We start from the raw sequence: 15360 nt of genomic DNA, 5'->3' as shown, positions 1-15360 counted from the left end.
CCGTAGGATCCCCACTCTATATATATATATATATATATATATATATATATATAATGTATACATATATATATATACAGATCAGACGAGAGAGGGAGAGGGTGAACCGGAGCTCCGGTGGTCACCACCGCCGCCGCCGGAACCACCACCATCAACGTCATCATCGTCATCAGACGAGAGAGGGAGAAAGTCGGAGAGAGAGAGAGATAACGACGAGAGAGAGAGAGAGAGAGAGAGAGGTGGGAGAGAGAACCGGCGACGGTGGGGGTGCCGTTTTTCCGGTGAGTTGCAGGCGGCGACAGTGGTGATGAAGGTCTGATGATGATGATGAAGATCGCGATGATGATGATGAAGGTCAATGATGAAGGTCGATGATGAAGGTCTGATGATGAAGGTCCGGTGAGTTGCAGGCGGCGGCGGCGGTGGTGAGTATGCAGGTAAGGTGAGAATGCAGGTCTGATGATGATGATGAAGATCGTGATGATGATGATGAAGGTCGATGATGATCGATGATGATGATAACAGATGATGATGATGATGACGTTGATGGTGGTGGTTCCGGCGGCGGCGGTGGTGACCACCGAAGCTCCGGTTCCGGCTCCGGTTCACCCTCTCCCTCTCTCGTCTGATCTGTATATATATATATGTATACATTATATATATATATATATATATTATATTTTATAATTATATTAATATTTATACATTTTACTTAAATGGTCCTTTATGTTACAAATTTACAGAATCAGTCCTTATTTACAAACCGACTTAACTGGGTTATGATTTTTGGACTGAAATGGCACCTTTCTAGAACGTCGGGGAGGAAAATGGCGCATTTTTGAAAAATGGACTGAAATGGCCAAAGTGACCAAACCACAGGGACGAAATGGCAGTTAACTCTAATAAAAAATTTTAATCTAGTTAGTGCTAAAGGACGTAGGGTGTAATGGGTTTTTCAAATAAAGGATTGTGACTGTAATTATTGAAGTTAAAAGTTATCTATTGCAATTTGATACAAACATAAAGGATGTGTAATTTACCCTTAAATATATTTAAATAAATAAACAACCCCAATCTCTCTCTCTCTCTCTCTCTCAATTCCACCACCACTACCATCAAATCAAACCCCATTACCATTCCGACACCCATACCAACCTCCGGCAAGCACTACCACAACCACCATTTATATACTTCATGAACACATTCAACCCAAACAGAAACAATTCCTTGACAACCAAATTCCAATCATTTTAAACCTAAATGCATACTACTTACAAGAATCAATGTTTCTTCTTAGTGAGGAGTAGATGTTGTTTCAAGAAGAGACAGAGTAGAGAGAGGAAGATGATTGAGAGAGTAAAGAGAAGTAAATAATTTTTATTTTTGTTTTAAATATATCTATGTGAAAAGGCAAACAAAAAAACATAAATTGCCAAAGTCATCGCTGATTAAACGACACTTTTTAACCTGATTAGAGGTTTTGATGAAAATTGTAAAAAAATTAAAAGTGAAGGGTAAAATGGTATAAAAAAATTATTTTGGATGAAACTGACAAATAGGCCCAAACTTCAAGATGGTTTTGGCAATTTACTCAAAAGTATTTGATAAAATACATTTAAGCCAAAACAATTTGAATTTTTTACTTTTAATCCAAAACTTTTCATATTTTGCAATTTAACCTCATGATTTTTTTTAATTTCAACTTTGGTCCCCTATATTTTTCATCCTTCGCAAATTTATCATTTTACGCTTCGTTCTAAATCTTGATAGCTAAAATGACGCAACATGCGTGTGTGGTTCAATGTTTTTACATTTTGTTTTTATTCTAAGTTTTGTGAGTTAATACGACGCAACGTCCGTGTGTGGTTCAACATTTTTACTCGTCTGTTTTTCCTTGTTTGATGGGTTCGTCATAACGTACGGGTCCTACATTGACTTAGTTATTATTTTCCATTTTTTAGTCGAAGCTTGTTGTTATATAATTTATAATTACCTAGTATTATAATTTGCAATATTTTTTAGGCAAAGATGTGTTGTACCTTATGTTTTGTTTTGGGAGTTTAAAAAAAATGATTATTTACTTTTAACCCAAAATTATTTGATTATTTACTTTTAACCCAAAACTGTTTGATTTTTTTTTTACTTTTAACCCAAAAATTTTCATTTTTACTTATAAATCAAAACTATTTGATTTTCTTACTTTTAACCCCAAAACTTTTTATTTTTTGCAATTTAACCTCACAATTTTTTTGTTTTCAACTTTAGTCCTCTATATTTTTCATTTTTCGCAATATTTTTGTTTTACGTTCCGTTATAAATTTTGCTAGTTAACACGATACAACGTGTGTGTGTGATTAAACGTTTTTATGTCATCTATTTTTTCCTGTTTGATAGTTTCATCGTAACGCGCGGGCCCTAGATCGACTTAGTTATTTTTTTATATGTTTTACGTTTCGGTTTAATTTTTTCGCATTAGCATGCCGCAACTTCAGTGTTCGGGGGGGGGGGGGGTGCTTTATAATTGTAATAACCAATCACCAACCCAATTCCCCAAATCATCATGTATCGATCGATCGATTGATCAAACTAAACTGAATTCACATCAATCAACCCTAGCAGTACCAATTCATACTTGTACGCATCCAAAATCCACAAACCCTAAATTTAACCAACGACATATCCACAATGTGATGTAAACCCTAAAATCTCTCGTTACTTGTTGAAGACGATGGTGAGGTGGATTCTACAACACTTGATCGATTTTCAGATCTCATCGATTGCTTCAGTTTGTTATGGATAGGGCCGGCCCAATGGGCTTCCGACTCTAGGCCTAGGGCCACCCAAATTAATAAAAAAATCGTGGGTTGATTTGGGTTTAGTGTTATTTTGGATGGGTTAAATTGGGCAAAACTAAAAATATTAAAAGGGTTTTACGGGTCAAGATAAAAAACAAAATGGGTGAAATTGGGTTTAACATAAAACAGAACGGGTGATGAACTGTGAAGATTTGAAGACTAAAAATCTGAAATCCTTGATGAAGAAATCGCGTCTGAGACTGACTAAATTGATCATCGATTTGTTCTGAAACCATCCATAATCGTCTTCTACATTGTTCTCGTACCTAACCCTAACCCTAGAGGTAAACTTTTTGGTCTATTTAAAGATTCGTTTTGAAACATTGATGTTATGAAGTTGTTGAAACTGCTAAATGTTGGTATATTGATAAACTTTTGGATTTGTAATTAAGTGGCAGGTCTGCAATTGCAACAACTAGGTATAGAATTTAGGAAAAATTTAAAAATTTGAAAATGGATTAATGAATTAATTAAGGTTTCACATTGAAGGATGATTATGAGATTATCTTCCTCAAAAAGATTCAAGGTCTGGCCCATTAAAACACTAGTTTTCTTTACTTTTTAGGGTTCATGTTTTTACTTTCTACTGACCAAAACCAAAGATAGAGAGCTTTCAAAAGTTTCATATTACTTTAATAACAAAAAAATAAAAAAAAACCTGATTAAAGTGGCATTTAAATTCAGATTATCATAGTCATGGTCCATGTTATGTTTTTCTCAGAAAAAAAAAAAAAAAAAATCCAAACTTGATTGTATTAGAGGTCAAGTAAATTATAAGTATGATATTTGGATGCATCTGAAGACTGAAGTTGTTTTATGTGCATCTGTATTCTAGTATTGCATCAGATAACTTTGATGGTCAAATGTGATCAAAGCAGGTGTAATAATTTTGTTGAAAATTTGCTGATTTGTAAAACTTGGTGGATTGTTATTGATTGATGCAATTTGGAAGATGGGGTCAAAAGTCCAATAGTTTATTATGGGAAGTACTGTTCAGTTTGGGATTGGTTTTATTTTGGCAGACCTGAGAATATGTTTGTTATAGTTTTGAGTTAGCAAAGGTTTATGGGAATTTGTAAAGTTTGTAGGCCTTTTAATAGAGCTGGCGTACTTCTATGAGGTCGGTCTTTCTCTTTTTGTTTTCTTGTTTGTTGTTTTGATCTTTAATTGCGTATTTTCATATTGTAATGTTTGTGCAATTGCGATACTGTAATGATTAGGTGTCAAAAAGTATTGACCCGTACTCAACCCGGACCCATTTCAACCCCGACAAAATTGCCCATTGATGTACAATCTCTTTAAAAAAACATTTTTTAAACCAACCCGACCGACCCGAACCCGTTCTGACCGGAACCCGTTCCGACCCGAACCCGTTTCGACCCGAACCAAAACAACCTTTTTTTTGATTGACCCGACCCAACCCGACCCGTTTGCCAGGTCTAGTCCCAAGCCCGGGTAAAGGATGAGAGTTTATATTTTTCTGAAAGGGCCCCAACTTTTTTGGTTCGCTTAGGGCCTCCAAATACGTTGAGCCGGCTCTGGTTATGGAATCAAAGAAGAAGGTTGTAGAAGAACAACAGAGTCACGAGAAGGTTGTGAATTGGGAGGATTATCAGCATGAGGTTGCTCGCCTTTCCAGTTTGTCGTCTGCGGTTAATGAAGCCAATTATAACAAGTCTTTGATGCAAGAGAAACTTAACGACTATTTACAGGTACCTGGTTTAGCTTAAACTTTAATTATTGCTTCGGATGTTGTGTAATTTGTCTAGTTGAATTTTGAAAACCTACAACTCTTCTTTATTTTTTGGGACATAGTTGAATTTACCATGAAATGACCTGTTTCTGTAATTTTTTCCTTTCTAAAGATAATAAATAATTAAAATTAGGCTCCTTCTTGCTACATTATAAAACATACAATTGTAAAGTAGTTGTATTCACGGTAATTACCTGTTAAGGCCTCTTTTGCCAGCCCAATGATGTATTTTTATTAGTTTAATTAATTAATATATTTATATTGTATCACATCTACTGTCCTTTAGATTTTGCATATAAAATGAAGATTCATTGATTTATGTGACAGTTTGAAGCAGAGTCATTAAGTTGGTCTAATCAACTAGATGAGATGCGTGAAAAATTGGAAGCACGGAAACTGGTAATGGGAAACACGTCAATGAATTTAAAAGTCGTACAAGAAAAGGCTAAAAAGCAGGAGGATGAACTAAACTCCCAGATTAGATCTCTGCTTATGGCCGGAACTTCTCTTTCTGTTGCTAGTAGGAGCTTGCAGGTAATTAAGCCTTTATTGCATAGAGAACTGCTTATGCTTAGTAGACGCAATATATGAATGAGCCTTTGTTTGGATTTGCTTCTACTGTTACACAAAGCAATAATCAGATATTTATTTGTATGAAAATTCTGTTTAATTATGGAGTTAATAGAGGTATAAATAATAGTTAGAATCCGATAATCAGTTTGAATAAGCAACCCTAAAAAGTAAAAATAATTCTTTCACCCTTAGATAATCATAATCGGCTTGGCTTCAACCAACATAACACTATAAGCAGTTTTAATGACTAATGAGCAATCCCAAACTTCCCGTTATAAAACGGCTTGTCCTTTAGAAATTATTATATTTCTGCTGGATTTCCCTTTAACTTTGTAGGAAGAAAATAATTCTTTGGCTGGAGAAAGAGGGTATGGTCATTTAAAGAATGTGCAGAAGTTGCTGAGGATGAGACAGCAATTCTTGGTGTTCCAAATTTCATTACTCTATCCTGTGAAAGTTGCCACTGGACATACATTCGACCAAGAACTTGATTCATATTCCAACAACAGTAAATCAGGTAATTCTTTTCATTAGTTAGGCCTGCCTAAGGTATTCATATTTTTCTTGGAGAAAAAAAAATCAAAGTTAATATCTTTTTTAAGGGGTGATTCATTCACCTTTTTATTATATTTGGTGTTAATTGTTTGCTGACTGTGACGCATCTGAAATCTACATGCATATGTATATGTATATGTGTGTGCAGTGTTTTTTAAATAAATGTAGGCCCTTCTTTTTCCCCATTGTTTGTGATAAAAGCCCTCTCGATTTTATTTTTGTGTTTAATGGTAAAATTAAGCTCTAAGTTTCTTCTCACAATTGATGGTTTACTGTCTGAATGCTTGCTCTCTGTACATATTGAGTAAATTTCTACATGCAGGGAATCCTTCTGGAGTGAAAGCACTTGATGCCTCAGGATCTCTGACTATATCAGGTCTTCATCTGACTGTACTCCCTTTTAAGAAAATGAGTTTTTTCACTGATAAGAAGGAAGTCCAGAGCTCAGCAACTGCTCTTGGTTATGTTGCACATGTATGTATGTTTCTTAACCTCCACATACCATTTTTTCTTGTTTTCAAATTACATCAAAACATGTTTTTGTCATTGTACGTTCGACCTTTTACTAGTGTGGTGTATCTTTTACCTGATAGAAATGAGTACTGGTAAAAAAACAATTGCATTTTTTCCATTCTCTGTTAACATACTTCTAGCTTTTTTATTATTGTATGCAAGTAACCTTTTATAGCTGGTTAAAACGTTGTCCTTTTATAAGAGGTTGCATACAATGGCAAGAGAGTGTTGTTTTTTTCCCATTGTATGCAAGCATAGTTGTCAATAGCGATCGCTATAGCGCGCTACGTAGCGTATAGGTCTCTAGTGTCGCTATTAGAGTTGTAGCGATTGATAGCGAGAATAGCGACTCATTTTTTTTTGTTTTTTGTTTAAATATAACTAGCAATTAAACATAGCTATAAATTAGCTGGATTTTCGGTTTTTGTTAAATATACATGTAAAATAGCATATATACCAGGGTATTTAGATATGATGACGTATAAAATTTTTAAATTTTTTTTTGCTAGTGTATCGCTATTTATAAAATAACGCCCGCTATTTTTTCGCTACTCGCTATGTAGCATATAGGTACCTTATCGCTCTTTGTCGCTATTCGCCATTAACAACTATGTATGCAAGTACTTTGTTATGGCAGTTAAAGTGGTTCCATGGCGACAATTTTTTGCTAACATGGTGATGGTTGCACCACATCACCAGTTTTACCTACTTTAAAAGGTTATTTACATACAATGCTAAAGGTATGAAAGTACAGAAGAGACATTTTTCTCGACAAAATAGTGAGAATTATCGCATTACGTTTGCATGCCTAACTACAAGTGAACTAGCAAGAATTGAAATCAGAGATTGCTTTAATCTAAATGAGCTTAAGTTCATGTGTTTTGTAGGCTGTTTCATTAATCGCTTTTTATTTAGAAACTCCTTTGCGCTACCCGTTACGATTAGGAGGTTCTCGTACATATATATGTGATTATGCTCCCTCAGTGGAGCCCACATCATCTGATTTTACATCAATCTCATTACCTTCCTTGAGCTCAAAGCCAATGGAATTTCCCCTGTTCTTGGAAGGACAAGACACAACAAGATCAGCTTATGCCGTTTTTCTACTAAATAAGGTATGTATGTATGTCTACTCTCGAGCACAAACATAGAGGTGACATTTTTGATCCATTTACTTATGAATGGGCCAGGCATAATGATACAAATTAAATAAAAAGAGCAGGCACTTTGATTGAATTGAAAATAAGCTGCCCGATTCGAGATGGGCAAAGTCTCCAGTACAAAAGAAATCAAATGATTAAAAACATGAACTACGTAAAATGAAAATGAATGGCCTGCTAAAACATCTCTAGAGATTAACTGCTCCTGAAAGTGGGCTTGTTAACTGCTCCCCACCACTCCATCTCTTCACAGCTTTGACCCAATGGGTCAGTCCAATATCCAAACACTGAATTAAGCTGACCCGTCTCACTTGCTTTGACCCGACCTTTATTCCTCCTCGTATAAACCTTTAGCGGGCTCGTATCATTACTTCCCTCCCCGTAAAACGCCTTGTCCTCAAGGCGAAAATCTGGAAATTGATTAGTGAACAACTCATAGGATTCCCAAGTGGCTTCTTCTACAGGACGATTACACCAAGAGATGAGCAATTCTAAGACCCTTTGACCTGCTTCATAGACCCAACGTTGAGCAATAACATCAGCAGGTTGTAAGTGAATCTCCCAGTCCTTCGTAATGGGCAGTGGAGGGCATGAATCAGAAAAGGAAGCACCGTGAGCTGGTTTAAGCATTGAAACATGAAACACGGGATGAATCCGTGCATCGGAAGGTAATTCCAATTCGTATGCAACGGGTCCAATGATACGTTTAACACGGTAAGGACCAAAGAATCTGGGAGATAATTTCTCGAATCGACGTTTGGCCAGACTCTTCTGCCTGTAAGGCTGAATTTTCAAGAAAACATAGTCACCGACATTGTAAGTTTGATCCCTGCGCTTAGTGTTGGCTTGATTTCTCATACGATCTTGGGCCTTTTGGAGGTTGCTGCGAAGGAGCTTCAGCATATCATCACGATCAAGTAATTGGTGTTCCAGGTCTGCGTTTTTTGTTTCCCCCATGACATAAGGCAAGAGAGAAGGAGGTTCCCTGCCATAAACCACCCTAAAGGGTGTCATACCTGCTGATGTATGATAACCAGTATTATAGGAGTATTCTGCCCAAGCTAAATAAGTGCTCCACTTGGTTGGCTGCTCGTGAGCAAAACAACGTAAATAGGCCTCAAGACACCTATTCAGCACCTCCGTTTGACCATCAGTCTGCGGGTGGTAACTGGTACTTAGCTGTAGCTTAGTCTGAGTTAGCCGAAACAGCTCTTGCCAGAAGTTGCTAATAAAAACCACATCTCTATCAGAAACAATTGACCTCGGGAATCCATGTAAACGCACTACCTCTTTACAAAAAATTGACGCCACCCCTTTAGCAGTAAACGGGTGTGACAAACCGATAAAATGGGCGTACTTGCTTAATCGATCCACCACCACCAGAATAGTATCAATCCTATTCGAAACAGGTAATCCCACAATAAAATCCATAGAAAGGTCCTCCCAGATTTGAGTGGGAATAGGCAAGGGTTGTAGTAGGCCCGCAGGAGCTACAGTTTGATACTTTTGTTGCTGGCATACTAAACATTGCTGAACATACAGGCGAACCTCTTGCTTCATATGTGGCCAAAAATATTGAGTGGAGAGGCGTTTCATGGTTTTTAAAAACCCACCGTGACCACCCATCGGAGTATCATGTGCTTCTTGTAACAATTTAAGTTTAAGAGTAGGGATGTTCGGGATTACCAATCTGCCCTTATAGAAAAGGAGGTTATTGACCAACGAAAAATCCGGGATAGCAGAAGGATCGGTGACCAACTGCTGCAGCAAATCGTGTGTATAAGAATCGGAAGACAGCCCAGCCTTCACCTCAGCAAGTTCCACGCAATAAGGGACAGTGAGAGCCAACAACTCACTGGAATGTGGACGGCGTGAAAGGGCATCAGCCCCTCGGTTCTCCTTACCTGCTTTATGACTAATTGTGAAGTCATAAGGCATGAGTTTTAGGATTAACCGTTGTTGCTCAGTTGTGGTGATACGTTGCTCCAATAAAAACTTTAGGGTATAATGATCAGTGCGGATAAGGAAGTGGCGACCAAGTAAGTAGTGATTCCATTTCTGCACTGCCAAAACCAAAGCAAGTAACTCCCGGTCATAGGCTGATTTAAAACGGTTGGCTGGAGAAAAACCTTTGCTAAAGGGCGGAATAAGTCGTAAAAAAGGGCGGAATAAGTCGTTCATGACAGCTTGAAAAGTAGATGGAGCATTGGTTAGTCCGAACGGCATGACCTTAAATTCATAGTGACCGGAATGGGTTCGAAATGCAGTTTTCGGAATGTCTTGGTCATGTACTCTGATCTGATAATACCCCGAACGCAGATCTAATTTAGAAAAAACCTTAGCCCCATAGAGTTCATCCAATAATTCATCAATATTAGGGATAGGATACTTGTCAGCTACCGTTATCTTATTGAGGGCTCGGTAGTCGACACACATCCTCCAGGAATTATCCTTCTTTTTAACCAACAGAACTGGGCTTGAAAAAGGACTGGTGCTAGGTTTGATAAATCCAGCCTGTAACAGTTGCGCGACTTGTTTTTCGATTTCAGTTTTCTGTGAAAAGGGGTAACGATATGGGCGTATGTTTGGTGGGGTTGAATTTGGTAGTAAAGTGATTGAGTGGGTTTGGGTACGATAAGGTGGTAATTGGTGTGGTTCGGTGAAAACGATTGAGTACTGGGAAACAATGGGTTGTAGGGGAAGTGGTATTTCGGGTTCGGTTGCTGGTTCAACGGCTAAATGTTGGAAGCTGGAGGATTTCTGAGGTCCCGTGGCTATGCCCTGTAATTTATATTTCTTCCCCTCTATTTCAAAAATCATAAACATATCTTTCCAGTTTGCTTGAACTGTGTTCAACGTAGCCAGCCACTGTATCCCTAGGACTAAATCAGCTCCACCAATAGAAAAGGGATAAAAGTCTTGGCTGATTTTTAAGTCATTCACTTGCACCGATAACTCCCTGCAAACTTTATTACACCGAATAACATCCCCATTCCCGATTTGGACCCCAAACGGTGACACCAAGTGGGTTGGCAAATTTAATTCATTCACCAAAACATCTGATATGAAATTGTGTGTTGATCCACCATCAACCAGAATAAGTACTTCGGTAGAATTTAACATACCGTGGATTTTCATAGTTGTTGGATGCGACTTCCCGAGTATAGCATGCAAACTGATCTCCGCTACCTCTTCATCAGTGTTGTTTGTGTTTTCTGTTTCGGGTTTAGGCTGATCCACCAATTCGTCATCAGCTTCAAGAATCTTGAGCGAACCTGTTTTACACCTATGGCCCGGGCCATATTTATCTCCACATCTGTAACATTCCCCTCTTAAAAACCGTGATTGTTTTTCTGCATCTGAAATTCTGTAGGGTGGTTTAGAGTGGATATTAGATTGATTTGAGGTATGCGGTACAGGTTTGGAATCAGGTTGGGATGACTTTGATTGGGGTGTCCAGGTGGCTGATCTTCCAGGTCGCATATGGTTCACTTTTGATTCAAATTCAAGAGCTATACTCATAGCTTTGTAGACTGTTCTGGGTTTTTGGATTCTCACATCAGCTTTGAGTTCCTCCTTTAAGCCATTTAAAAATACCCCCAATAGGCAGTGTTCAGGCCAATTCGAGACCCGAGATGACCGTTTAGCGAATTCTTGCCGGTATTCTTGCACGGTACCAGTTTGTCGAATGCTACATAAATGCTCGTCTGGATTTTGGAATTCAGCCGGACCGAAATTCTTCTGGAGAGCCTGGACCAACTCCTCCCAAAATTCAATTGATTGATCCGTTGATAGCCAAGAGTAGAAATCCAGTGCATCACCTTCCAGATGCATGGAAGCGACGTCAACCTGTTCCTCAGCAGGGATATTGTAGTACCGGAAGTACTTTTCCGCCTTAAGAATCCAGCCACGAGGATCTCCTTCACTAAAGGTGGGAAAATCGATTTTGTTGTAGGGTCTGTTCCGATTCTGGTTCCAGGAAGAGTCTCCATCGTCTGACTTCCCATAACTGCCTCCTGATTTCCCTTTTGTTTGATTCTGAGTCTTTAAAACGGCTACATCTGTTTCCATGGAATCCAGCTTAGCCATTATTGCTGCTAATTGTGACGCGATCGGATCCGGTTGAGCACCGGTGGCGCTACCATCACTCCGGGTTACCACCATCTTCACGATTTCCCGGTAATGGAACCAATGATACAAATTAAATAAAAAGAGCAGGCACTTTGATTGAATTGAAAATAAGCTGCCCGATTCGAGATGGGCAAAGTCTCCAGTACAAAAGAAATCAAATGATTAAAAACATGAACTACGTAAAATGAAAATGAATGGCCTGCTAAAACATCTCTAGAGATTAACTGCTCCTGAAAGTGGGCTTGTTAACTGGTCCCCACCACTCCATCTCTTCACAGCTTTGACCCAATGGGTCAGTCCAATATCCAAACACTGAATTAAGCTGACCCGTCTCACTTGCTTTGACCCGACCTTTATTCCTCCTCGTATAAACCTTTAGCGGGCTCGTATCACATAATAAAGTAAATAAAAATCGCTTAAAAGGCAGAAAGGCACAATTGCAATTTAAGGCATAAAACCTTGTAAATCATAAATTGTATTGTCAGTGAAATATTATTACATGACCCTAACTATTTATAAATGGTGGCGGACATAAAGTGTTTTGGGCCAAATTCAATCTGACCTGACATCATGTACCAAAAACTACTACTTGTTACCTACCCCTTAGCTGCCCAGTTTTGCCACCTCTACTACTTCATACTTATGGATTGAAATGAGTTCCAAAATAGAATGGATTTTTCTTATCCCTTTCTTGGTTGACTATTTACCAATTATAGTTATTTTACATTTACATTTACATTATATTTTAAAACGAAAGGTAAAAGAAAAAACAGCTCTGGACTCCTTTTGAGCTCCAAGCTTCCTTTTGTTTACACCCATGATTCTTCTATATGATGCATGAGGAGATCAAAGCTTTTAAGTCCACAACTTTTCATATTGTGGTTTCTCTTTAGTATAATATATATATATATGACGATCATAAGTCAGCTGTCTAAAGCCAACTGCCGACTTTAAAAATCTTCGTATTTGTCGCAAAATACCACGTGTTACGAAATTGCAAAAGAAAGTACTTTTGTTTTTTGTTTTGTTAGCACGGTTTGTAATTATCATAAGCCAGCTAAAGTAGCTACTTTTTTGAACATCCTAATGGGGTTTTTCCTTGCAAACTAACAATCTGTGGCAAAAATGAAAATAAAAAGGACACTTTAGGTTAAAAGTGACTGTAGAAAAACTCATGTACATGTAGATGTATGGATGGGGAAAAGCCATTGTACCGGGCATATTTGTTCAAAATTCCTAGTTCTTGCAGGTAAAGGTTTGGTTTGTTTTGTTTTGTTTTGTTTACAATTGTTGAGAAAGTTATAGCCCCCCATCCAGAGATTTCCGTGTCTGATACATTTATTTACTCACTAGTGGTGGCAAGATGGGCTAGTAGGTAACTTGTCCAAATGGGGTTGGGTTAAAAATATGTTCTCTTTTATTAATAATAATCCTAACTACTAATGCTGCTACGGTAATCTTGTGTTTGTTTGATGGAGCCCTCCTTATCAAGTAAAATTGTCTCCTCCTCATAAATTGTTTTCCACCACGTATGTATGATAAACAGTTTTGGGTCTGTTGTTTGTTTGTTTGTGTTTATGACATGGGCTTAATTAGGATTTGGAGCAGCTCTTGAATTTTATTGGTGTTGAAAGTTTAGGGCCACGGCATGTGCTGGCTAATCTGAAAGAGCTGCTAAACAATATCTTCTCTCCAGATTACATCAATTTATAACCAAAGTTTTCTTTCCTGTACATGTTTTTTTGTTTTTTTACACGGTGCTTGTTTTTCCCGTTAATGGAGCACCTGCAGACTGACTTATATTATTGAAAATGTATGTATGTATGTATGTATGTGTATTTAGGGCATGTCTTGATGTGAAGAATTTTTCTTGTCATTCAAAATAGCAAATACATGATGATAGGGATGTTTGCTGTTGATTGAGAGAGATTCTTTTCTTGGTTTCAAGTAATGGTTGTAGTGTCATTCATGGGTCACGCCTGCCTAATGCATGCATGCATGCAAGGTCTTGGTGAGTTGGGTTCTGATTAGGTGTTATATTTCACAACTCAGTCTGTTGTTTGTCTCGCATGATTTGGAGCAGCTCCTGACTGAATTTTATTGGTGTTGAAAGTTTAGGGCTGCTGGCTAATCTGAAAGAGGAGTATTCTCTCTCTCTCAATTTATAACTAAAGTTTCCATTTCTCCTCTATATGTTTTCTTACACGGTGCTTGGTTTTACCGAATTATACTATTTATGTAGTTGAAATGAAAATGTGGAAAGCTAGCTTGTGTTTAGGCTTGCAGAGTAAACGTTTGATTTTTATTTAAAGAAACTGGAATCGATTCAAGTGAAGTCATCATTCTGTAGTAGATTCAAATTCAAATATACCGGATTTACTTGTTTATTTGAGACTCTTTTTTTATATTGGGGTTTGAGTAGGGGTGGCAATATGGGTGGGTTGGGCAGGTTTGGGTAATGGGTTAGGATGAGTTTATTAAGAAATGGGTTAGGATGAGTTTTTGTCAAGATGGATTTTGGCATGATAAGCTAAAAATATAAATAAATAAAAAAAATCAAAAAATTTTTAAAAATAAAAAAGAGTTTACAAAAAAAAAATCAAAAAATTAAAAAAAATCAAAAAAATAAAAAAGTTGAAAAAATAAAAAAATTTAAAAAAAAAATCCACCATGCTTTATTTTACTTTCTTAGATACAAATCAAGAACAAAATGAAACAAACTTTCGATTCAGAGTATGGTTTATTCGAATCAACAAGAAAACGAAGCTAAATTTATAATAAAACAGATGTATTTATCGCTTGCGGAACTAAAAAACAAAACTTATTCAAACCAACAACTATTTAAAAAGAAGCTAAATTTATTCGAATCAAGAACAAAATGAAACAAACTTTCGATTTAAAGGGAGACTACAAAGATCTATTAATCATCACTTACAACAGAAGCGGATTAGCTGCACAATTTCACAGTAATTACTATACGAATTTAGATAATTGCAAGGTAACCTAACAGCATCATCATAAAATTAATTCACAAACCCGAGGATTAAGTAAGCAGCACTTCATGTCTTTGATTTACCAATAAGTGAATCAAAACAAATGCAATTTCAGTAACAAAAACCTAGGGTTTCCAATACTAAAACCACATATTCAGCGACAGTTTATCATCACTTACATTTTATCAGGCTGAATTCATCAGAAATTAAGAGAAAACATACACATACAGTGATACAGAACAATAGAAACGGTAATAATCATGATTAAAACGTTAAAATGAATAATAAAACTTACAAAAATAGTATGTGTGCGTCATGAATGATCGGAGAAATAGAAGAAAAGAAGGCTGGATTGGAAGAGTGAGAAGATTAAACCCTAACCGGAAAGAAAGAAGACTTGTGAATCACGCAAAGATGATTTAGGGTTAGATAGTTAAAAACCCATCCTGACCCATGTTAAAATTTAGATGGGTATTTTAAAACCCATCCTAACCCATCTTGACTAAATCCCCTGCCCATGACTTATTTCCTTTTTTAAAGAGGCCCAAAATAACCCAAAATATCATGGTTGGGTTTTTGTTGCCACCTCTAGGTTTGAGTAAGCATTGTAAAACATTTAAATGTCGTGGATCAGGCTTAATGTTCAAATCTTGTGAGGTCTTTAGTGTTTAATATGAGTTTGGTTCTTGTTAGAGAATGCACATCCCTTCATCATTTTCTACCTTATAATTTAACTAAAAGTCATAATATCTCTCTAATTTTAAATAACCTCACATCTCATCCATCATTTTTATTTTTATCTTACTCACAAACACTTATTTTATTATATT

The 15360-nt window shown here is 37.0% G+C and overlaps 1 protein-coding gene across 2 annotated transcripts; it reads left to right on the top strand.

The window, feature by feature from the left end:
* Positions 1-2969: 2969 nt before the first annotated feature.
* Positions 2970-13728, top strand: LOC110915043 (UV radiation resistance-associated gene protein). 2 transcript variants are annotated; one of them, XM_035985941.1, is made up of 7 exons: positions 2970-3136; positions 4366-4564; positions 4933-5139; positions 5515-5695; positions 6056-6207; positions 7134-7361; positions 13381-13728. In XM_035985941.1, the coding sequence occupies exons 2-7, from the start codon at positions 4397-4399 to the stop codon at positions 13390-13392; spliced, it is 948 nt and encodes a 315-aa protein (XP_035841834.1). In that variant the 5' UTR covers positions 2970-3136; positions 4366-4396; the 3' UTR covers positions 13393-13728. The 2 variants fall into 2 exon arrangements, with proteins under 2 accessions (XP_035841834.1, XP_022015359.1); XM_022159667.2 differs by having other exon boundaries at positions 13134-13728.
* The last annotated feature ends 1632 nt before the right edge of the window (positions 13729-15360 follow it).

This window comes from Helianthus annuus, chromosome 16, assembly GCF_002127325.2.
Source record: "Helianthus annuus cultivar XRQ/B chromosome 16, HanXRQr2.0-SUNRISE, whole genome shotgun sequence".
NCBI lineage: Eukaryota > Viridiplantae > Streptophyta > Magnoliopsida > Asterales > Asteraceae > Helianthus > Helianthus annuus.
Note: the sequence above shows the minus strand (reverse complement) of the source record. Positions and strands in the feature narration are given on the sequence as shown.